Consider the following 23,275-nt stretch of genomic DNA (forward strand, 5'->3'; position numbering starts at 1 on the left):
CCGGTACCCTGCAAGACTCTGGACGTTCCTGGGGACGCACCTCCTCTCTCCCCCTTCTGTTGCCCCCTGCCCAACATCTCAGGGAGGGTCCGCTCGCCCTTCTTCCTTCGCTGCCCTGTCATACTGGTAGTCCGCTATGCCGCAGCCACCTCCCTCTGTAGCACCGTGGCGGTCTCTCTCCTGTTCGTCTACACACCCCCGGGTGTAAGCCGCCCAGATCGTTCTTCACGAGGTATGCCGCTCTAAGTTCCTCCTGGCCCAGGGAATGGTCGCAGCCAGGTCTCGCAGCCACCTCAGGCGGTCAATCCCCACTGATGGCGCTCCACCGTCTCCCTGCTACAGTCCGCCTTCGAGACCGGCGACTCCCAGCGGGCTCCTATTGTGTGCTAGCCCAGTGGGCCCCCTGTGCCCCGCCGCTCAGTCCCTGCGCCCCCGATCTCCTCACTTAACTGGGCTTACCGCCTGGGCTCCACTCCTCACAGGCGCTCTCATGCAGGGCTGATACCTCACAACGGGTCCCAGGTCTGTGTCTGCACCATGGGGGGAATCTTATGCTCCAGTGATCCACTTTCGAGGAGGCCCCCGGCACCAGCAGGTCGGGGTTCTATCCCTCAGCCCGATCCTCTGCGCCACCCTCCTGACTGTTCCACTCCTTGGGGTTCAGAGATGTCCGTCGCTGCCTCTCCACTACCTCTGCCCCCAGATGCCGTCTAGGCGCGGCCCAATCCAATGATCCGCTGGCCTTCCCGGGGCGAGGGCGCCCCCGGTATTTCAACAGCAGGCCTCAACCCCGGTCTCAGGTAGATTCGCCGCAGCCCGACCGGCCTCCTCTCTCCGTAGGCCTCAGCGCCACGTCTCCCTGGCGCCTCCGCTCCTGGCACAGCAGTTAGCCGCCTCGCCGCACTCCGGGCCAGGCTGGGCCCAGTTGCGCCGCCCACCACGGTCCCTGGTACCTCCAATCCACGACTGGCCTCAGCTGGCGGCGCCCGGCCCAGACCACGGCCCTCCTCCAGGTCCTCCGGGTCGCCTCTGCAATCTGTGCGGCCTCCTCTCCTCCGGGGCCAGGGGACCCCTGCCGCCTTCTCACCGCCTCCTCCAGCCACCACACGGGGTCAGGCACCACGCAATCTGGGGGACCGCCGTCCCTCCCGCATCTCCGGGCTCCTCCTCCACCTCAGCTGTAGGCCTCAACCCTGGCCTAGAGTAGGCGCACCGCCTCCGGGCCGAAGGAGGTCCCACTCCGGGCCAGGCAGTGCATGCAGGTTCGACTCCGCAAACCCCTGGACAGCCGTCCGGTTATCGCGCCTCACCCCGTGTCCGGCGGGCCCAGCGCCACAGCCTCCGCACTCTTAAGGTGCCTCTAGTGGCCGCACGCTGCCTCCGTATCTTCCGGGCCTGCTCCCACTGCCAGTCCAGCCGCTCCGTGCTCTGGCGTCTCAACTCGCCAAAGCAGCTCGCACAGCTCCGTGGGCGGCACCGTAGCGTCTCCCAGATCTCCGGCCCCCACCTGGATAGCGCGGGGGAGAAACGCGCCAGGGGACAGCAACGGGTAAGCCGGGGCCGAAGGAGCTAGCCGGGAGCACGTCCGCTCACTCCGCCATCTTGGCCACGCCCCCTATTCTCAGACCCCAATTTTTAATTAAAGATTTTACAAAATTCGGAGCACTGATACAGTTTTCCCCCAGTGTGTGTCATCTCAAATTGAGTGAGATCGGCTACGATGGAAGCTTTCGGGGCATTCTGGCACTCATACATTTTTCACTGTATGTTTTCTCCTGTGTATAATTAGATTATATTTCTGACTGAATCTTTTCTGGCATTCGGAGCACTGATGAGGTTTTTCCCTAGTGTGGGTTCTCTCATGTTGAGTGAGATGGTTTTTCCCAGTAAAAGTTTTCTGGCATTCAAGGCACTGATAAGGCTTTTCTCCAGTATGTGTTCTTTCATGCTGATTAAGACCGGATTTCTGAATGAACCTTTTCTGGCATTCAGGGCACTGATAAGGCTTTTCCCCAGTATGTGTTCTTTCATGCTGAGTGAGAGTGATTTTCTGACTGAATCTTTTCTGGCATTCAGAGCACTGATAAGGCTTTTCCCCAGTATGTGTTCTTTCATGCTGAGTGAGAGTAATTTTCTGACTGAATCTTTTCTGGCATTCAGAGCACTGATAAGGCTTTTCCCCAGTATGTGTTCTTTCATGGTAAGTAAGACTGATTTTCCGAATGAACCTTTTCTGGCACACAGAGCACTTATAAGGTTTTTCCCCAGTGTGTGTTCTTTCATGCTCAGTAAGACCGGTTTTCTGAATGAAGCTTTTCTGGCATTCAAGGCACTGATAAGGCTTTTCCCCAGTATGTGTTCTTTCATGCTGAGTAAGACCGCTTTTATGACTGAAGCGTTTCTGGCATTCAGGGCACTGATAAGGCTTTTCCCCAGTATGTGTTCTTTCATGGTAAGTAAGACTCATTTTCCGACTGAACCTTTTCTGGCACACAGAGCACTTATAAGGTTTTTCCCCAGTATGATCTTTTTCATGGTCAGCAAGACTGACTTTCTGTCTGAAGCTTTTCTGGCATTTAGAACATCTGTAAGGTTTTTCCCCAGTGTGTGTTCTTTCATGGTGAGTGAGACTAGTTTTATGACTGAAGCCTTTCTGGCACTTGGAGCACTCATAAGGTTTTTTCCCAGTGTGTGTTCTCTCATGTTGATTGAGGATATATTTATGATAGAAGCTTTTTTGGCATTCATAGTACTGATAAGGTTTTTCCACAGTATGTGTTCTTTTGTGGTGAATAAGACAGATTTTCTGAAGGAAGCCTTTTTGACATTCAGAGCACTTATGAGGTTTTTCCCCAGTGAGTGTTCTTTCATGTTTAGTAAGACTGCTTCTCCGATGGAAGCTTTTCTTGCATTCAGAACAAGGATAAGGTTTTTCAAATGTGTATTCTCTCATGCTCAGTGAAATGGGTTTTTTGAGTAAAGGCTTTCTGGCATTCAAAGCACTGTTGAGGTTTTCCCCCAGTGTCTGTTCTCTCCTGGTTTGTGAAACTGCTTTTCTGGATGAAGGTTTTCTGGAATTTAATGCACTGATAATGCTTTTCCCAGCTGTGTGTTGTCTCAATTTGATTGAGATAGGATTGACAACTAAAGCTGTTCTTGAATTCAATACAGTTATAAAATTGTTTTCTGGAGTTAATATCTCCAAGCCTGGTGTTGTCTCACATACATGCCAAGGAGTGCTTATGATGTCACCTCTAGGGCTAGCCTACGTTATCCTATAAACTTTTACTGAGCTGGGCCACAGCACCTATGAGGATGTCTCCAACGTATGCACATGTAGGTTCTCATACAAAATTAAAATCATGTTGAAACTTTAAGATTTACACACGTTTACATATTTAGACTTTTATAAAGAACTGATGAGGCATCTGACGTGTTTAGTGTTAATACATCAGGAAGTTTTTTTCATTCAGGTCAAGGTAGGAAATAGGCTTGTGAATGATAATAGTTTTCACTATCACCAGAAGGTCCCTTTTACCTTCCCTTTTCCCAACGAGACAAACATCATACCAAGAAAGCCCTTCATTGTGAAGGTTCTACGTAGTTATGAAGAGGTCGATGAACCACAGAGAAAGACGTGGATGCGGGTATCTTCTACACTGAATGTTGTGCTCTGCCGTCTTGCTCTGCTGAGGTCTTTGAAAGATCTTTAACAATGACTTTTTATGCACTGCTTTCGTTCTATCATCTTAAATAGGATGGCCCCTTCAAATAAATCTTGTTTCATCATGTTGAGGGGGTTGGTATTTCTAACAAAAGTTCCCACTTTCTGTGCAGGGATAAAATGTTGTGTTGTTGCTTTTATCTTCTCTGCTGCATTCTATCAGTACCATCAGTTTGAAGCTATAATCAAAGTTATTCTCAGGTGCACTGTGTTCAGCTTTAATTACTTTGCATTATTGTATTCATCTCCAAATGTCTCTTTTGAGAGAAAATATTCTTACAAATAGTACGTGCACTGAGCTCTCATTTTACACGTGTTCCTTTCCCATTTCAGAGGCTGTTTAGTGCAAAGAGCTCAAACCTATTAATTATTTTGGGTATTTTCACTTAGGAGCTTTGTTAATGTTCAATGTAGAGTATTGAGTCAGGAAAACAATGTTTTAATTCAGTAGTTTTCAGTACTTGAGGATTTCCAGTTGCTCATCACTCCTGGATTCGAGTCATTGTTTCCTTGTTCAAGCTCTGAGACTTCTTCACCTCTTCAGTCATCTGCAGAGTTAAAATCAGATTGTTAATGGACAGAAATTGGCACAGATGAATAACACTAATGAACTCATTTAACGCAAAAAGATAGAATTGTGAGAAGGGAGAATGACAACTATTTGATGTACTTTGTCTAAGAAGTAAAGGGCTTTGTGGTGCTATAGAGATCGGGAACTAGAAAAAACTGTCCACAAGCTTGATGAGAGCTAGCGTTTGAAGAGAAAAAAGTGCAGCCAGATTCAGAGATCCCTGGCCAATTTCTGTGTCAGGAAAAGTGAGTCCTTGCGTATGCCGGTGCTGAGTCTGGCCTTAGCTGCACTGCCTGCAGGTGAATGACAAGGTGTGTATGCAGAAGAGTGTCTGAACATGACAGCAGTGTGGGTGTGTAGGAAGCTGGCTCTGTATATACCATACCAAAGTGAGGTATAGTGTGCACAGAGTCCAGTGGAACCCCAAAGGTAGGCAGAGGTAAAGGGAGATAGCACTTTACTCTCTATTTGTGGTAGTGTGGGCAAGCAGTAAGGATTTATCAGAGGGTATTGTTAAGCATTTGTTGTACACTCTCAATCAGCAAATGATTGCACAAACTCAAAGACTGAAATCAGACCAATTTGCAAAATATTATTTAGTTATGTTTATTTCTTAGAACCAAGCAAGCCTGGCACATGTAAGTGATGTATACTTTGCAGTAACAATAGGGTTTGGTTTGCAGTTGTTTATATACTTTGGTTTGGTTACAGTAGAATTACTGGAAACGCAATACCTTAAAATATTGTACACATACTTTATAATGACTTTTCAATATGATGTCATGTAGATGACTTTGCAGATTACTTTTCTTACACAGTGTAGTATACCTGGATACTGGACTGGGACATTTTCTGTAAATAGGTAAATGTGTTTTGGTTATTTGTACACAGTTATATAGGATTTTATAGATTTTCCAACTCAACACAGAGTCAATGTTATCCGATGGGAGGAAATAGAGTTAATGGTTAACAGGTAAGTACTTTATTGTGAGAGTTGGTTTTCTTGGGTTAGACTCAGGGGTCTTCCGGGGTCGAGGATGCACTCTCAAAGCACTCTCAGCGACACTAGGGCTACCGGGTACAGAGTGCTGTGGCCCAATGTTATCCAATGGGGGATAGGATACCTACCGTTGGTAGTTGCTCACGAGCAGGCCACAAGTTTGTGGGAGCAAAGCTCCTGGACCTCAGCTCAGGGCAATTGGCGGTTCAAGTTAGCACCGAAGGAACACTCTCAACGGCACTAGGGTGGTCGGGTGCACGGTGAGGGTTTGTCATCTGGTGCCCTGTTACTTTCAATGGGTTTCTCCGGTTTGCAAACACATTGCAGCTCAGGGACGAAGGTCTTCTGGGAGTGACCACGACTTGGAGAGGACCACCACCCGCACCAACCGCCTGCTCACCCGGACCAACATCAACGACGACGACACCATCAAGTTTATCAACACCGTCCACTCCGGATCCCCGGAAGATCCCTGCCCACACCACATCTTCAACAAAGCCAGCAGCACCATCGCACCCCATCTCCGGAAAACCATCAACATCTCCTTCGAGACAGTGACCTTCCCGGAGAGCTGGAAGCACGCAGAGATCAACGCCTTACTCAAGAAACCCAAGGCGGACCCCAAGGACTTCAAGAACTTCCAACCCATCTCCCTGCTCCCGTTTCTGGCAAAAGTCATCGAAAAGGCTGTCAACAAACAACTAACCAGCTTCCTCGAAGAGAACAGCTTCCTGAACCCATCCCAGTCGGGGTTCCACAGCAACCACAGCACCGAAACTGCCCTCATCGCCACCACCGATTACATCAGGACCCTGCTTGACAAGGGAGAAACTGCGGCCCTCATCCTCCTGGACTTGTCAGCCGCCTTCAACACGGTCTCCCATCGCACACTACGAACACACCTCTACGACGCCGGAATCCAAGAAATGGCCCTGGACTGGACCTTCTCCTTCCTCTAAGGCAGAACACAGAGCGTCCGCCTCCCCCCTTCCGCTCCAAAGCCACCGGGATCATCTGCAGCGTACCCCAAGGCTCATCCCTCAGCCCAACTCTGTTCAACGTCTACATGGCACCGCTCGCCCACGTCGCACGACCTCAACATCATCTCCTACGCCGACTACACCCAGCTGATCCTCTCCCTTGCCAAGGACCCTCACACCGCCAAAACCAACCTTCACGAAGGGATGAAGGCTGTCGCCGACTGGATGAGGAACAGCCGACTGAAGCTGAACTCTGACAAGATGGAGGTCCTCATCCTCCGATCCACCCTCTCAGCCTGGGACGACTCCTGGTGGCCAACTGCACTAGGAACACCCCCAACACCCACCGACCACGCATGCAACATAGGGGTCATCCTCGACTCTACCCTCTCCATGACGAAGCAGGTCAACGCTGTCTCCTCCTCCTGCTTCAACAACCTCCGCATGCTTAGAAGGATTATTAAGTGGATCCCCACCGAAGCTAGAAGGACGGTCACTCAGGCCCTCGTCAGCAGTAGACTAGACTACGGAAATGCACTCCAACGTATCCAGAACGCCTCCACACGCCTGATGCTCGACATCCTTCACCGCAGCCACATGAAACCCCACCTGAGAGACCTGCACTAGATTCCTGTCAACAAGAGGATAACCTTCAAACTCCTCACCCACACACACAAGGCACTCCACAACACCGGACCAGCGTACCTCAACAGCCGACTCAGCCTCTACACCCACACCCCGCCAGCTCCGCTCCGCAGACCGCGCACTCGCCACCGTCCCCCGCATCCGAAGAGTGACCGCCGCCGGCAGATCATTCTCCCACCTTGCCAAGACATGGAACACCCTCCCCATACGCCTACGGCAGACCGAAGACCTTCTGACCTTCAGGAGACTTCTCAAGACCTGGCTCTTCGAACAGTAGCAGGTCCCCCACCCCCACAGCGCTTTGAGACCCTCACTGGTATGTAGTGCGCTTTACGAATGCTATGATTTATTGATTGATTAAGTTGGGATACTGGGGGTTGGTTAGACATCGTCGGTTGGGCCACCCAAGGCTGCGGGGTGTCGGGTGCAGGGGTGTATTTTAGGGTCGAATCTTCTTACCAGCTCCTGGTCATGGTTAGGGGGGCCCTTCCAGATTGAGGCTGCAGGTGTCGGCTGGAGGCTTGAAGCAGGTCAGGGATCACTGGGTCTCAGGTCAGGATCGCCGGGGAGACCTTCATGTGGTGTTGGGCCACTCAAACTGGGGCCGTGGGCATCGGGTGCAGAGTTGCCAGAGCTGGAGTCTGTTGGTGAACAACTCTGGTGTTCAAGGGAGACAAAGTCTTTTTCTGGGATGGCAGGGCAGGTCCTCAGGGTTCTTGAGGTTCCTGGATGCAGGACACACCGGGGTTTTGCTTCTGCAGGTTCGAGGTGGGGATAGGCCGGTAGGGCTAGGGCCAAGTCAGTAGGCGTCCTCTTCTTAGCTTCAGCACGGCTGTTCGGTCCTTCTCCTTCTTTTCTTGTTGGTCATTGCTTGTCTGAGGAGGCAAGGTTCAGGATACCACTAAATACTAAATTTAGGGGTGTTACAGGTAAGTAAAAGGTTGGGACCAATAGGTCTCTTCCTTGGGGGGGTACATCCCTTATTATACCACCATCCAGTGGGAAGGGGGGCATATGCCACACTGTGGTTGGCCACTGTCCCCCCATCTGCAAGATGGTGGGGACTGTGAGTTGTGCTTTACCTTGCCTCCCCCACCTGAGGGGTGGGGTTGGCAAAGGTGGGCACACCTCCCTTCCTCACTTGATTTTCCTGTCGGTTCTCCCACCCAAAGTGGGGCTCAGACCGGTGGCGACCAGTTGCTGAGAGCAGCAAAAGGCCTGGGGGAGCTCACAGAGGCGACAAGCCTTTGAAGCTTCTCCTTTGTGGACCCTGCCCATCCTGGGGAGGAGGCTTGGCACCTCGTCCCAGGATGTGCATTGTTTCAGCCCCCGAAAGCAGCAGGCTCTGGACCCAGGGGTCCAGAAACATGTCTGGTGGTGGCAGCTGGGGAGCAGCCACTCAGCCTGGACACTAGTGTTAAGTCATTTTTCAAATGCCCGCTGTGTGCATTTTTCAATAATTCCCACACTGGCATCAGTGTGGGTTTAATATGCTAAGAAGTTTGATGCCAAACTTCTCAGTTTTCAGTGTAGCCATTATGGTGCTGGGGAGTTCATAATGACAAACACCCAGCACCATATACTCTTAATGGCATTACTGCACTTACAATGTCTGAGAATTGGCTTAGACACAGTAGGGGTACAGGGCTCATGCACCTGTGCCCTCACCACTGGTATAGTGCACCCAGCTAGAGGGGTGGCTGATCATTTCCGGGGCAGTGGGTTGTAGGCATGGCACACAGGGATGTGTGCCATGTCGACTCTTCACTTTGTTCTGCACCAAAACATGCAGCCTGCTTAGGCAGTGTGTGTGTGTGTAAAGGTACAGGTCCTGTAAGGGTGGCAGAGTAAGTGCTGCAGCCCTTAGAGGCCTTCCCTGGCCACAGTGCCCTGGGTACCTGTGGTACCATTTACCAGGAGCTGATCTTGGCCAGAGAGTGCCAATTGGATTTGGTCTTCAATGCAGTTTTAGGGAAAGACATAGACCCTGGGAATCTGATTGGCAGGAGCCCAGGGCACACTCAGTCAAAGTGGATGTATGACGTTACAACGCAATTTTTACAACGCACTACCATTACAACGAAATTTTTACAACACAAAAACTATTACAACGCATGTATTTACAACGCATGTTTTTACAACGCAAATACCTTTACAACGCATACCATTACAACGTAAGTATTGGTAAGTACATAATAATTTTTTTAATGTACATTAATTGAAATTAATATAATTTAATTTAATTTTATTTTATTTAATTGAATTAATTTAATTTAAATGTAATTTTACTTTTTTTTTATCCTGTACCCCTGTACCCCAAAAACCCAAAACTGACCCTAAACCCTAAAAATACCCCTTTACCCAAAAACCTAAAATTGACCCTGAACCCTAAAAATACCCCTTTACCCAAAAATTTAAAACTGACCCTGAACTCTAAAAATACCCCTTTACCCAAAAACCCAAAACTGACCCTGAACCCTAAAAATACCCCTTTACCCAAAAACCCAAAACTGACCCTGAACCCTAAAAATACCCCTTTACCCAAAAACCCAAAACTGACCCTGAACCCTAAAAATACCCCTTTACCCAAAAACCCAAAACTGACCCTGAACCCTAAAAATACCCCTTTACCCAAAAACCCCAAACTGACCCTGAACCCTAAAAATACCCCTTTTCCCAAAAACTCAAAACTGACCCTGAACCCTAAAAATACCCCTTTACCCAAAAACCCAAAACTGACCCTGAACCCTAAAAATACCCCTTTACCCAAAAACCCAAAACTGACCCTGAACCCTAAAAATACCCCTTGACCCAAAAACCCAAAACTGACCCTGAACCCTAAAAATACCCCTTTGCCCAAAAACCCAAAACTGACCCTGAACCCTAAAAATACCCCTTTACCCAAAATCCCAAACCTATAACATTTTAAATAAATTATATACTTACCAATACTTACGTTGTAATGGTATGCGTTGTAAAGGTATCTACATTGTAAAAACATGCGTTGTAAAAACATGCGTTGTAAATACATGCGTTGTAATGGTTTTTGCGTTGTAAAAGTTTAGTTGTAATGGTAGTGCGTTGTAAAAGTTGCGTTGTAAAGGTTGTTTCCCAGTCAAAGTACATCAGCAATTCAGCAAAAAGTGGGGACAACCCTGCAGAAAGAGGGCACTTTCTCACAGAGTGCTCTAGACATGTTGACTTACTTGTGAGAGTGGCAGTGAGAGAGAGTGCAAGCACTTCTGTGGGGTTTCAGTCTTTTTTGAGCGGACAGGGAGCGGTGATGAAATATTTCCTCTTGGAATGTCCAAGCAAGGGATATGATGGCCAGGAGATAAGAGAACAATTGGGAGAATCAAGGATTGGAAGGTCAGGTGGCGCTAGGGGGCGCACAGCGGAATGGCTGCCTGAGCTGCAGCTCCGCCGGGCGATCACACGCGATGTGATTCATTGTCGCTGTAACCCCACCAACCCTCGTTTAACGACCCGCTATCTGTGTCGGAAGATGAGGGGCTTGAGCGGACCTGATAAATTGTGGTCTCCATCCCCGTGTTGAAGAGAACGCTGAGATATCTGCGGTGAGAGCCGGACTGCCTGACAAGATGGCCGGCGGCAGACAGCGGACCCTGTGCATATGTGGTGAAATCGGCAGAGGACTGCCTGGAGGACCCAGCGAGCACGGATCGGGGGTAAGCTCCTGCTGCCTGGTAAAGAGTGCATGATCTCCGCTCCTATCGCCCCTGTACAACGCGGGCTGTGTCCTTCAACACCCCGCCTGCATGCCTGACAAGATGGCGGCGACTATTGCCGTAATGGCGGAAACTGCAAACTCGCGCCGATGACCGCGAACTAGACTGTGTGGCACTGCCTGGTCGGAGATTTAGCAGGAGCGGCGGCTGGGAATAAATTTGCTGAACGATTGAGACTGGGAGCGGCCTGCCACCTGCGACCTGAGGCCAACCTACTGGCTACCCGGGGGAGTGAATTCCGGAGCTGCCAGGGGGCATCAGGAGCAAGAACATACACGGCTGTGGCAGATTGTGGCGGTGCGGCCCCCCTGCGGACGCGGGCGTGTCCATCCGCCTCACTTCCTGAGGCTCCTGAAGTGGACTGACCACGTCCCACACGTATTCCGCACGCCCTGGAGGGTGACCACTGGCGGTGACCGTGTCGTGTGGGAAGTGAAAGTCAGGTGCAACTGCTGGGCCCCACCGCCAAGACAACACGGCGACGACGGTCCGGATAACGAGGGCGTTTGGACCCACATTGCGGAAAGTACATTCACCGACCGCCACAATGGGGAAGCCGGATAAGCAGGAACCAAAACTTACCTTTGACAACAGGAAGGCGACGAAACCTGCGGAGGATATGGCGGAGGCCGGCGGCTCTTCAGACTCACCGTCTACTAATAACATAGAAAAGATTCTGATGGCAATTCAATCGAACCTGCAAGATATAAATGGTAAGCTTGACAATCTTACGTGCAGGATGGATGGCATGGCTGCTCGGCAAGAAAAACATGGAGAGCGATTGGATGAAGCGGAAACGAGAATATCGGCGGTTGAAGATGAAGCGCGAACGTCTACCACTAAATGCGCGGGAATGGAACGAATATTGGAGGTGATAAAAGCGAAGGAGGAAGATTTGGAAGCGCGCTCGAGGCGTAATAACGTGCGCATCACGGGCCTGCCAGAAACGACCAACACGGGGCGGATGGAGCATTACATCGAGGGCCTATGTAAGGATATCTTTGGTGCGGAGGCGCTGTCGCAGATCTTTATTGTCGAAAGAGCCCATCGGACATTGGGCCCCAAACCACCAACTGGTGCTACGCCTAGGCCGGTGGTGGCGCGGATCTTCAATTATCGAGACAGGGACACGATCCTCAGGCTGGCAAGGGAAAAGGGCAAGATCACCCATCAAGGCAACAGTCTGGAGTTTTACCCTGATCACACAGTCGCAGTACAACAGGCACGTAAGGAATACACAGCAGTGAAGGCTAAGCTAAGAGAGTTGAACATTGGCTATTCCATGCTATATCCTGCCCGACTCCGAGTGCTGTGGAAGGAGAAGGCGACAATACTGGCGACGCCCAAAGTGGCCTTTGAATTTGTTAAGAAGATACAGCGGGAGGCGAGGTCAGAGTCCCAGAACGATCGGAACGAAGACTTGGAATAATACTAATGGTGGTGATTCACGTTGTACGGCGGTGAGTGTTGCTGTGCAGTTGACTACAAGGGGCTGTTACATGACCATCTCCGGCTATACTGAACGGCACTGGCTGATACAAGACTCCTAGAGGTGAGAGGTTGGCGCTTTGATTCGACATTGGGCATAGAAGGGGAGGGGAAGTGTGGGGATGACGAGGGCCGTAATGCACTCCTGGACTGAACTGTAACAGATATCCATGTATGGCCTTGCTGCTGTGCACTCCCCGCCGGATCACTACTCACGCAGCCACGTTAGACTGTCACTATGGCTGCTTCTAGGTGAGGTGGATCAGGACCTTGTCACGTGGGTGTGCTCTTAGACCCGCTGAACTGAAGCGCGGTGGTGAAGAAGGAGACGGACATTTGAACACTGAGGTACATATCAGGTAGTGCTGTGGAGACTGGCAAAGAAGGGATCATCCATACCCGCCGCTGCTATCCAAATAGCGTGTGTCAGAGGGTGGCCGGGTACGAGACAGACTGATGACGGGTTGATCTGCGACTAGTTTCAACCACATACATCTGATTAATGTGAGGGGAGGTTGCATTTCCTATATGACTGCACTACTGCTTGAACTCATGTGAGGAGTGGTATTGGGGAAGTGGGGTCTGTGGATTAATGGACACATATATCACGAACATGTTTAAGTTTTACTAGTATCGCCTGCACCCGTCCGTCGGGTGAAGGGATGTGCTCCTGGCGGTCCTCCATGAGGGTAGTACCCACTACAAGTTCTTAGTGTGAGCACTGAGTTGAAGGTTATGTGGTTGAGGGATTTGTGCTCTGAAGGGGTATGGCTTCGGCAGGTTGGGGATGCTGGAGTGGGTGGGACTTGGGGAGGGGGGATGTTTGACTGTTTACAAAGACCGAAGACTTTACAAATGTACACATTATTGGATTCTACACGGCGAGTGATTGTCATTGTGACGTATGATCACAGTGCTGGGTGGGGACGGGTTCCGGGCATGACCCTTGTGTATGATGGTATAAGTGGTATTGCATTATTTATGAACACCAGGTTCTGGACGTGAACGCAGAGGTGGCCTGAACGTTCTTACTTGGAACATACGCGGATTCTCACGCCCTCAGAAAATTAGACAGGTATTCGCTAGTCTTACCAGATGGAACATTGATATAGCATTCCTGCAGGAATCACACCTCGCACCGCACACTCACGCCACATTGGGGTTGAGATGGGCGGGGAGGTCCTACAGGGCATCATACTCATCTTACTCCCGGGGGGTGCTCATATTGATTAAGAAAGGGATCGAATTTGAGGAAAAGCATGTAACGCAGGACCCGGCTGGCAGGTATGTGCTGGTGTCAGGTACACTGAGAGGACAACATATAACACTCCTTAATGTATATGGCCCGAATACTGATGCGCCGGAATTTTATCGAGAAGTTTGGGGACACATGCAGAAACACACTACCACACACATGTTATGCGGGGGGGACTGGAACGTGACATTACGGGACGGGCTGGATCGCTCCTCACAATCAGTGGAACAACACAAACAATCTAGACTCATGGTGGGTCACATGATGGAGGATCTGGCCTTAGCAGATCTCTGGCGATTACAACACAATGACGCACCTGGCGCTACACACATCACTGCATCTCACAATAGCTGGTCCAGGCTGGACTACTGGCTGGGTTCCAAAGACATGGCACTATGGGTTCGCACGTTGCAAGTACTGCCGCGTACATTGTCGGACCACAACCCGGTTCTGTTGCAGTTGGGCCTTCCACATTATGAACCCCCCCCTTTTCAATGGCGTTTTAATTCCCAAGCCCTCACAGACCCATTATATGTTGACACCTTGACAAAAGCGATCAAAGACTACTTCGCTGTTAACTCTCAGACTACTGAGGACCCATGTCTCCTCTGGGAAGCCTTTAAGGCCACGATTAGAGGTGTCTGCATTAGCACTACTATTGGAGTACTCAAGGACATTAGGGGTCAGATTTGCCGCTGCGAAAGTCAAATGAGGGACTTGGAACTACAATACGAAACAACGCAGGACATCTTATTGTCACCCAAGTTGCGCGACTTAAACACCGAACATACTGATTATTTAACGTCAGAAATTAAGTACTTAGATCGCAAGCAAACGGCTAGAGCCTTTGGAGAAGGGGGTAGACCAGGAAGTGTACTGGCACGGAAAATATGTGAGGGTCGGGGACAGACAGCGATACTACGAGTTAAATCTAGGGAGGGGGTAATACAAACACAGTCCACTGACATATTGAAATGTTTTGTGGACTCCTATAGCACTCTATATCAATCTCAATCAACAGCGGCCGAGGAAGAAACATATGATTACTTGCATGATGTGGCAATTGGCTGGCTTTCGGACGCCCATAGGGAATATTTAGCGCGGCCAATTACTGTGGAAGAGGTCACCGAGGTGATCGCTTCACTCCCAAACGGAAAAGCACCGGGCCCTGATGGGTACACGTCCGAATTTTATAAGAAGTTTGTAGATGTCATCGCCCCCTATCTGGTGGACATGTATGGTACATCATTTGAGAAATCACTGCTCCCCCCCACACTACGGGAAGCCATGGTCATTGCACTCCTAAAACCATCCAAGGATCCGGAGCACTGCGATTCCTACAGACCCCTGTCCCTGATCAACGTAGACTCGAAGATAATAGCTAAACTGTTGGCTGTCAGGCTGTCCCCTTTGATGACTCGGCTGGTTCTTCCGGACCAAGCGGGGTTTGTACCCACTAGGTCAACCTCGCATAATACCAGATCCCTATTTGCATTGGCACACTACCTGCAGCCTTCGGTTAGGGCGGTGGCTGTGATGCTTGACGCTGCGAAAGCGTTCGATTCTATTGAATGGCGTTATATGCTAGCTGTCCTAAATAGGATGGGTTTCCCAAAAAGATTTGTCCAGTGGATCTCCTTGCTATATACTCAACCATGTGCAAGGGTCCGGGTCAATGGCTATGTCTCGGCTCCGTTTGATATTGGGCGAGGAACAAGGCAGGGCTGCCCCCTGTCACCCCTGCTCTTTGCGCTGGCGTTAGAGCCACTAGCGTGCATAGTGCGACAAAATTACAAGGAATCGGCGTTACAATTTGTGGCTAGGCCGCTACACATATCGCTCTATGCAGACGATATGCTACTGTACGTGCGCGATCCAGAAGTGCATCTAAACCCGCTACTCAGAGAGTACATCCGATTTGGAGGACACTCGGGATTAGCGATTAATTGGTCCAAATCCTCAATCATACCTCTCACGGACACCACAGTTCCCTTTGAGGTTGATTTCCCGCTAGAGTGGCAGCGGGATCCGATTCGCTATCTGGGGGTCATGTTTCACTGAGATCCGGACGAAGTCATGCGAGCTAACTATGGGGTGGTACTTTCCAAACTGGACGAGAAGGTCCGTCGGTGGATCCACTTACCTCTATCGCTTGCTGATCGAATAGCGATCGTCAAAATGAACGTTTTACCCAAGTTACTATATCTTTTTAATAACATACCCATCACGCCAACACGAGAGGTCTTCCACCATATAAAGTCACTGGTACTAACCCTGATATGGGCGGGTAAACAAGCTCGTATTGATTTACAGACACTGACGCTCCCGATTGCCAAGGGCGGATTCGGGGTGACTGATTTCCTACTATATTACCTATGTGCCCAGGCACAGTATGCAGCATACTGGTACCACAAAGTCCCCTATCTTACTCACGCGGCTATTGAGGGGGGAGATGCCCACCCTATCCGCGATATTGTCGCACACCAGACCACCACTGCATGCGAAGGATATCAACACTGTCGACACCACGGTTAAAGCGTGGAATAAGCTAGGGCAGTTGGCACGCAAAACCCCGTTATATGCACCGGACATGCCATTGCAGTATCATCAGGCGCTGTCAGTCACTGGCGAAAAAGTGGGGATGTCTTTGCTGACTAGAGCTGGCATTGACAAGATGGGTGACGTATTTCAGGAAGGCACATTTCAGGACATAGACCGATTGAGTTATATCCAAAACCAGACTCCTATGTTTAGATTCACATATTATAGATTAACGAGGGCATTGAGGGAGCACTACCCAGACTTCCCTGCGGAACCGGAAAGCCTGGCACCCCTGCAGATGCTGATCACTACAAGAGACTTGTCACACTTGGTGTCCAGACTGTACACAGCTGCACAATCAGAAATAGCAGGCCACACACTTAAGGCTAAGGGGCGGTGGGATGCGCTACTAGATACTCCACTAACAGATGAGGAATGGCACAGCTCCTGCGCACTGACACAGATACTGACACCAAATGGGAATCTGAGAATTATTCATTTCAAGTTCATTCATCAGGCCTACTACACGCCGACGAAACTGCGTAAATTTGGACTGCAAGAGGAAGACAAATGCAAGCGTTGTGGCAGGGAGGGTGCGGATTTTGTGCATCTGGCCTGGTCTTGCGAGAGAGTAGCGGAATACTGGGAAGAGATTACTGCCAAACTCACGACCATGTTAGAGAATGAGGTAAAGTGCACGCCACAGGTCTGTTTGCTAGGTATTATACCCCAATTCAGACCGCTAAAGCGCAAATTCTGTGCAATCGCCCTGTTATTAGCGAAAAGACAGGTGGCGCAATGTTGGCACAGCCGTAGGGTACCGACTACAAAGGTGGGGCTGCATGACATGTCCATCTGCCGAGATAAGCTGCAAACGTATGAGGAGGAATTACCAGTGCACTCGAGACCAAAGGATATATGGTGTTTCTTATCAGACTACCTAACCTCACTGCAGGGAGATGAGGAGGATTAGATTGTCCTACAGGTTACGCTGATGTGTGTGATGCTGAGGAGAGAGTCGGGGGGGTCTGGGGGTTGCGCTGAGGGAATGCTGGACTACTGTTCCACTTACTGTATCGGTCGTGTATGAGGTAAATCAAGGTCTTAAGTTGGGGTATGTTTACCGTTACTTTGTTCTGTAATGACAAAATGTAAGACTCATACTGACTGTTTGCCAAGAGTCCTACGGAGGGCATACAAGGCGGCTCGGCCTGGAATTTCCTTACTGCATTACATGGCTGACTTATTGCTTATTGGATAAACATCATCAATAGCGGGCCGGCCTCAGGGTTGTAGGCTCAGGCTGTGTAATTTGCTATCTGTGAATAAAGGTCTTACAAAAAAAAAAAAAAAAGGATTGGAAGGTCTAGCACAAGCTAGGTCCAAGGAAATGGTGGATGAACTCTCTGGGGTCCCTTGGTGGATACATTGTCTGGGGCCCCCTGCTCCCCAAATTATCACCAGAAAGGGTGATGCAGGAGACAGAGAAGAGTCAGTGGGAGACCGATCTTCAAGACCAAGGCACTCTCAGTGATGTATATGCAAATATAACATGCGCTGGTATACATTCAATGATTCAATGATAAATGTTTGTTACATAGGTACGTTGTAGGTTGGGGTAACGTGTCGATGTTTTGGCTTGAAAGAGTATATAGGTGAATTGGTATGTGAATATGTACATGTAGTATATCAATTTTGAATTCTTTTTAATATTTCAGACCTGATGAAGTCCGAATGGACAAAACGTGTTGGCTGGGCTGATCAAATTTATGTCTACAAAGAATATAAATAAATTAAGAAATTGCAACAAGACAACGCAACTCCTTGTTTTATAATCCCCTTTGAAGCGGAGTCATACCAAAAGGACGTAGCTCAAGGGATTTGGTTTGTCAAAATTCTGAAAATAGGAGAGATTTATTACTATGTGTATTTAGGTACTTGAATGAATGTCTAATCCTTAACGTTTAAGAATGATACAGTACCAAGATAAAAAGTGCTCTTGGTCAAGTTGCAAAATTAAACACATGACAAACCTGTTAGATATTTGTTGCAAAAAGATATAAGAAACAAGTTCAACAAAAGTAAGTTTAAAATAAAAGCTGCAGTAGATGAGAATGTGTAGAAACATGTAGAAAGATTCTAACTTTTCCTTAATTATCTAAGGACTAAAACAAATAATCATGCTCTTTCTGCTACCCATTTAAAGCTAGAAAAATAGAGCAGAAGAAAGAAAAGCAACATTTCAGCTATAGGCAGCTGCTCTGTGACCTGCCTTTCGCCTCGGCAGCTGACTCTGGCAGCAGGCACTGTGACGTCAGGACTCGACTGCAATAACGTATTACAGTGCAGTTCTGACGTCTTTTCTTTATAACAGGTGACTTGGTGTGTCACAACCAGTCAATTATAAAGAAATTAGAGCCAGGCGTGTATACAGGGATTGCAAAATTCCATGCATTATAAATATATGAATGCTATGAGGCCAAGGCAACGGGGAAAAGTAATTATAGACTCTGTTTCAACTGGGTGAATTTGAAAATTACATTGCAGGGGAGACCATATACGTGGTGTAACTCCTTTTAAGGTTATGAGATTGTAGAAGAGTAGGATCTGCTTCCTATGGTTACCCCCACTTTTTGCTGATAGTTCACTGTTTTTCAACTTTAGTCTGGCTGGGGCCCTGCTATCCAGGACCCCAGCCTAGCTGCTTCCTCTCTAAATTGATTGCAAGTACTTTAGGTACACTCCAGTTTGGTCACTGGGGTACCCTTGTGAGTCTCTTGTATATGAGGGTACTAAGGGCATAGGTACCCCAGAAGCCTACCAGGGGCTGCAGCATGTATTATGCCACCCCTGGGAAGCCTTCCAAAATGACACCACAGGACTGCTACTGCAGCCTGGGTATGGTAGTGCATGCACCCCTTACTTAGATATAGGCTACCTATATCTACCTTACATCACTGCACATAGAAACCTATCAGTCACCCCTATGGCAGGCCTTATCAATCCTGAAGGCAGGGTGCTTGGTTTCGTGTGAGAGGGTGCCCATGCATGACCAGGGCCCCTCGGCAGTGCTCGGAGCCTATTCTCTAAGGCTGTTCTGTGATGCAGCCAGACCATATACTCTTAAGTGCCTAATAACCTTGCGGAATGTTACGTTTGGAATGGCTGCACAGGAACATGTCGTGTTTGGTGTCAAACACTTTGGAATCCTATTCCCCTGCCAGTCCTGGCAGGGGGGTAGAATTCCACCCTTTTAGAGGGAGAGACATGTACCAGTTTAACAGAGCCCTGGCATCACAAAATGGATGCTGCAGCCACAGACACGAGTCTGGCCTCCTGCTGCTGACCGAAACTTCGGCAGGGGAGGCCTGGACAATAGGTTTCCTGTCACAGGGAGGCGTAACCACCTCCCAGACAGGCCTTAGTGTATTGGGGCTGGGTGGGAGCACGCCAAGAGTGCTTTGAAGTCTGCACTGGGGGCACATTTGGTGTCCCTGTGTATAGCCCATTTCAAACCGGTTGCTTTGGCGCAAAACTGGACAAAGGAAATGGGTGTAGCCACCCCTCTTTCCAAACTCTCCCATAGGTAGGTCCACAGACTTAGTCTAACCCCTTTCTGAGGAATAAGTAAGGAACCCCTGGCAACAGGACTTTAGATTACTCCTGGACGAAACTCTGCAACTGAATCCTGGAAGTTCAACGCTTTACTCAAGACTAGAGGACGCAAGAATCTCCCTTGGGGTCAAGAAGTCACTCCCCTGCTTGGCAGGCACCAAAGACAAATCTTGCCGGTCTGCATCTCCGAAGCTCCTGCCAGACACCAACAACTTTTGCAACACCAGAGGCCGACCCGAATCCCCAGCAAAGCTGAGACCCGCAGCCCTCGTGAGTGACATGGAACCGGAACTCCTTGACACCGTGCAAATTTGCAAGTGCATTGACTTCTCGACATCTCTTGAAGTTGTGCTTTGGGTTACTTGTAGCCCAAGACCTGAGTACCTTTTGCACCGAAGATTGTGGGCCTTAACTCGAGTGTTCGGTGAGCCCGCTTCTTGCATTCCCGCTCGAGGCTCCTTCGCGATCCCTGGTCCATCGACTGGTGGGTCCCTACGAAGGCAACTCTGCTTTTCCTTGGGCTTCCCTGGTTGCTCCAGATGTGCCCTGACTCCCCACCACCACTCCCCTCACGTGGTGAGTCCCTTGGACCTTGCTGATCCACACCAAAGCATTTCTTTACTTTCTGCGTGGGTTGCTGTTGCAAGGCTTGTTGGGTCCAATCCAGTCACCAACACCGCAGCACTCAACATCCTTTGTGGGAAAGCTCGATTTCAGAACCTGGTTTTCGTCGACGCCTCCTGGTCCTCGTGGCTGAAGAGTCAAGCTTCACCTCTTTCACCTGACATATCCCGACATCGGTAGGCATTCGACTATCGTGCCCCTGGTCACTGGCAAGTGACCCAGACTCTGTCCCCTATGCTTTCAGGTTCTTATCATCTTCAATCCAGGCTTGGATCACACGGACACTTTCCACTTCGACGGCAGCAGCACCAATGAAAACGACGACGATTCCCGACACCAAAAGACACCTATGTACCCGGCTTCCCTGGGTGAGGTAAATAGAGTACTCCGGTACTCCCGTAGGTGTTGGTTCTAGAGCCCCTTAAGTCTAAAGGGGTTTGCTCAAAGTCCTCTCCTAAGTGGCCCTTATCTTTAAATTTTCAACCGCAACTTTCCCCATAGAAGCTAACGGCGATTTGCGGCTGTGTTCTGACACTGCACGCGTCCCCCTTGGGTCCCCTGTGTCACTACCTTGGGTGGTTCTTTGTGGGCCTAGCGATTCTACAGGCTCTAGGCCTTGAATCTAGTCAAGTCGTGGTTCTTATACCACTTTCTTAATATATGGGTTGGTATGCCCCTAGGGCTCAATGTATAGAGTGCTAATTTACTGTGTGTTATTAAGTGTAACTTATGTGTTTTGACCTCTAGCCTCATAAAGAGAATAGTAGGGTGTGTTTAGAATAAAAACATATATTTTATATATATACCTGGTGTGGTTCTCTTTTCATTTGGTCATTCAAGAGATTATAAAACAGAATTGGGTCAAGTGTGCACCACCCTAAATTTAGTAACAGAGCGGTGACATATTAATGACAATATCTCTAAACACATGTTGTTCAGCACATGTGTATCCCTCAATTTTCCTTTCTTGAAACAGGAGAGTCAAATCAATGTTCTTTTGTTGGAAACCGTTGTTCCGTTTATTCAAAGAATTATCATCACAACGGAAACAGCTGACACGTGTTTCGTTAGTACAAGTAAGTACCACAACTTCCTCAAGGCTGAAAAGACAGGTTTAGAGTGTAATAGGATGATAAACATGAAAAGTAAAAAGCGTTCTGGTCCAAAGCGATCAGAATGAGCTACGAAGGCAAAACACCGTGGATATATCTGGTGAAATCTCAGCTAAAAAAACGGGTAGGTGCTGAAAAATTGGAGCCAAAAGTCAATCCAGTAACACAAGGACTCAGTCTTCAAAGTATATCCATGGTAAGAAGTAAGTACCACGGAACTCAAATGTAGAAAAAGGTCCGCATGGTAACACGACAAGAGATTATAGACTGGTAAAACAAACTGCTTTACATTCCTTCAAGACTTAGCCTCAAGGCTGCTCTCCATTGCTACCACTAGGACGGCTTTCAATAAAGGTTGTCTTTAAACCTACCCTCAATAAGGCTTGTTTGGGCTGGTGCAAGGTGCCCACTATAACTAGTGGACAGCATATGCCAGGCCAACTTCTCACAGAGATGATTCAAGCACATGATCTGGGAAATGTATTTATACCTTGCTATTGCCAAAGGTGACCTAACGATAGAGGAGGAGAAAGATTAGTCCCAAATAGGGGGGAGTCAAATTTAATAGTTGGCCCGAAAAGTATTCCCAAGTCCTAGTGAGAGCAAGTGTTCTACAGCCTAACTTGTTTAAAGAATTCTGGGCAATTCAATGTAAAGAGGTGATTGGTATGTACACGATAAGTATAAGTAGACAGTTGAAAGTGTGACTCTGACTGCCCTGTTAAGAGTTCCTTGCTTCAGCAATTTGGCTTCCAATTGTTTCCCTGTAATACCAGTGTAAGTCTGGTAAGGCTATACCCTCTTCTCCTGTAGAGAGATTAAGCTGCCACTCCACTTTAAGGGGTTGATTTGCTTTAATATTTTTTTTTTAAATTATTATTAATTAGCATTTATTGAGCGCATGGCTACCCTAAGGCATCCCAGCGCTAACAGCAGAACAGGTGAAAGTAGGCGGCTAGCAATTACTCTTCCGGAGTAGCCCGGTTTTAAGACACTTACAGAAGGTAAGGTGGGAAGTTTCTAAACGTAGATTGAGAGTGAGGGTATTCCACAATCTGGCTATGTTGTATGAAAAGGAGCGACCTCCACTACGCCTCCGATTCATTTTTGGGATGCTGGCTAGATTTAAATTTGCCGAGCGGAGAGACTTCTTAGGAAGGTACGCGGTGATCAGAGACTGGTTGACGCGAGGGCCTGTGCCCATAAGAGTCTTGTGAGCAGTACATAAGGCCTTGAAGGAAATCCTCTCCTCAATCAGCAACCAGACTGAACCTGGCTAACTGCGTTCTACAAGAGCCAGTCAGAAGTCGTGCAGCACAATTCTGTGCCACCTGAAGCATCCTCCGGGTAGATTTTGGAGCTCCCAGATACAGTGAGTTACAATAGTCCAGGCGCGAAAAATCAGGGGCTGGACCACGACTCTCTTTGCCTCCATGGGCAGCACCGGGAGGACTTTCCGCAGCATTCTGGGGATGCCGTGACACACCCCTGACACGGCCACTGCTTGCTGGTCAAGTTTGAGAGATTTATCCAGCCATATGCCAAAGCTCTTTATCTTGACCTTCGGGACTGGGGGGAAGCCCAAGCATGGAGGCCAGGACAGTGTGGGGGCTAAATTGTCTGTATTGCCTAAGTACATGATTTCAGTTTTGTCTCTGTTGAGTTTGAGACATGAGTGTTGCATCCAAGAGGCAACCTTTTCCATGCAGAGTTCCAGGTTTGAAGGATCAGTCTGCAGATGGTTTAGAGATACCACCAGCTGAGTATCATCGGTGTGACTACTTTAATCCCAAATGGCTGGATGTCCTCGGCCAGTGGCCTCATATATACGTTGAAAAGTGTGGGACTTAGAGGCGATCTATGGGGCCCTCCGTAGTTAAGAGGTAAAGATCCGGAGGTGGATTCCCCCAAGAAGACCTGAAATGTCCTGCCATTAACCCCTTGGACGCTCATAACGAGCTGAGCTCGTCA

General features: G+C 48.8%; 2 protein-coding genes and 1 long non-coding RNA gene across 3 annotated transcripts in view; 2 read left to right on the forward strand and 1 right to left on the reverse strand.

Moving 5' to 3' along the window:
* LOC144806148 (uncharacterized) overlaps positions 1-23,275 on the forward strand; it is a 1,180,470-nt gene that overhangs the window by 171,745 nt on the left and 985,450 nt on the right. The window lies entirely within an intron of this gene.
* The window catches only part of LOC144806144 (uncharacterized), a 176,492-nt gene that overhangs the window by 84,452 nt on the left and 68,765 nt on the right, over positions 1-23,275 (forward strand). The gene's annotated exons all lie outside the window — the stretch shown is intronic.
* On the reverse strand, positions 1,541-3,169 carry LOC144806146 (uncharacterized). The gene has a single exon (XM_078672580.1). It carries the CDS (start codon positions 2,951-2,953, stop codon positions 1,748-1,750), a length of 1,206 nt encoding a protein of 401 aa, XP_078528706.1. The 5' UTR covers positions 2,954-3,169; the 3' UTR covers positions 1,541-1,747.

The sequence above is a fragment of the Lissotriton helveticus genome (genome assembly GCF_964261635.1).
Source record: "Lissotriton helveticus chromosome 1_1 unlocalized genomic scaffold, aLisHel1.1 SUPER_1_unloc_5, whole genome shotgun sequence".
NCBI classification, from domain to species: domain Eukaryota; kingdom Metazoa; phylum Chordata; class Amphibia; order Caudata; family Salamandridae; genus Lissotriton; species Lissotriton helveticus.

What these genes read in the sequence shown, in the direction of transcription:
- LOC144806146 (XM_078672580.1), bottom strand. Translation starts at nt 2,953, where the DNA reads ATGAGAGAATACACATTTGAAAAACCTTATCCTTGTTCTGAATGCAAG.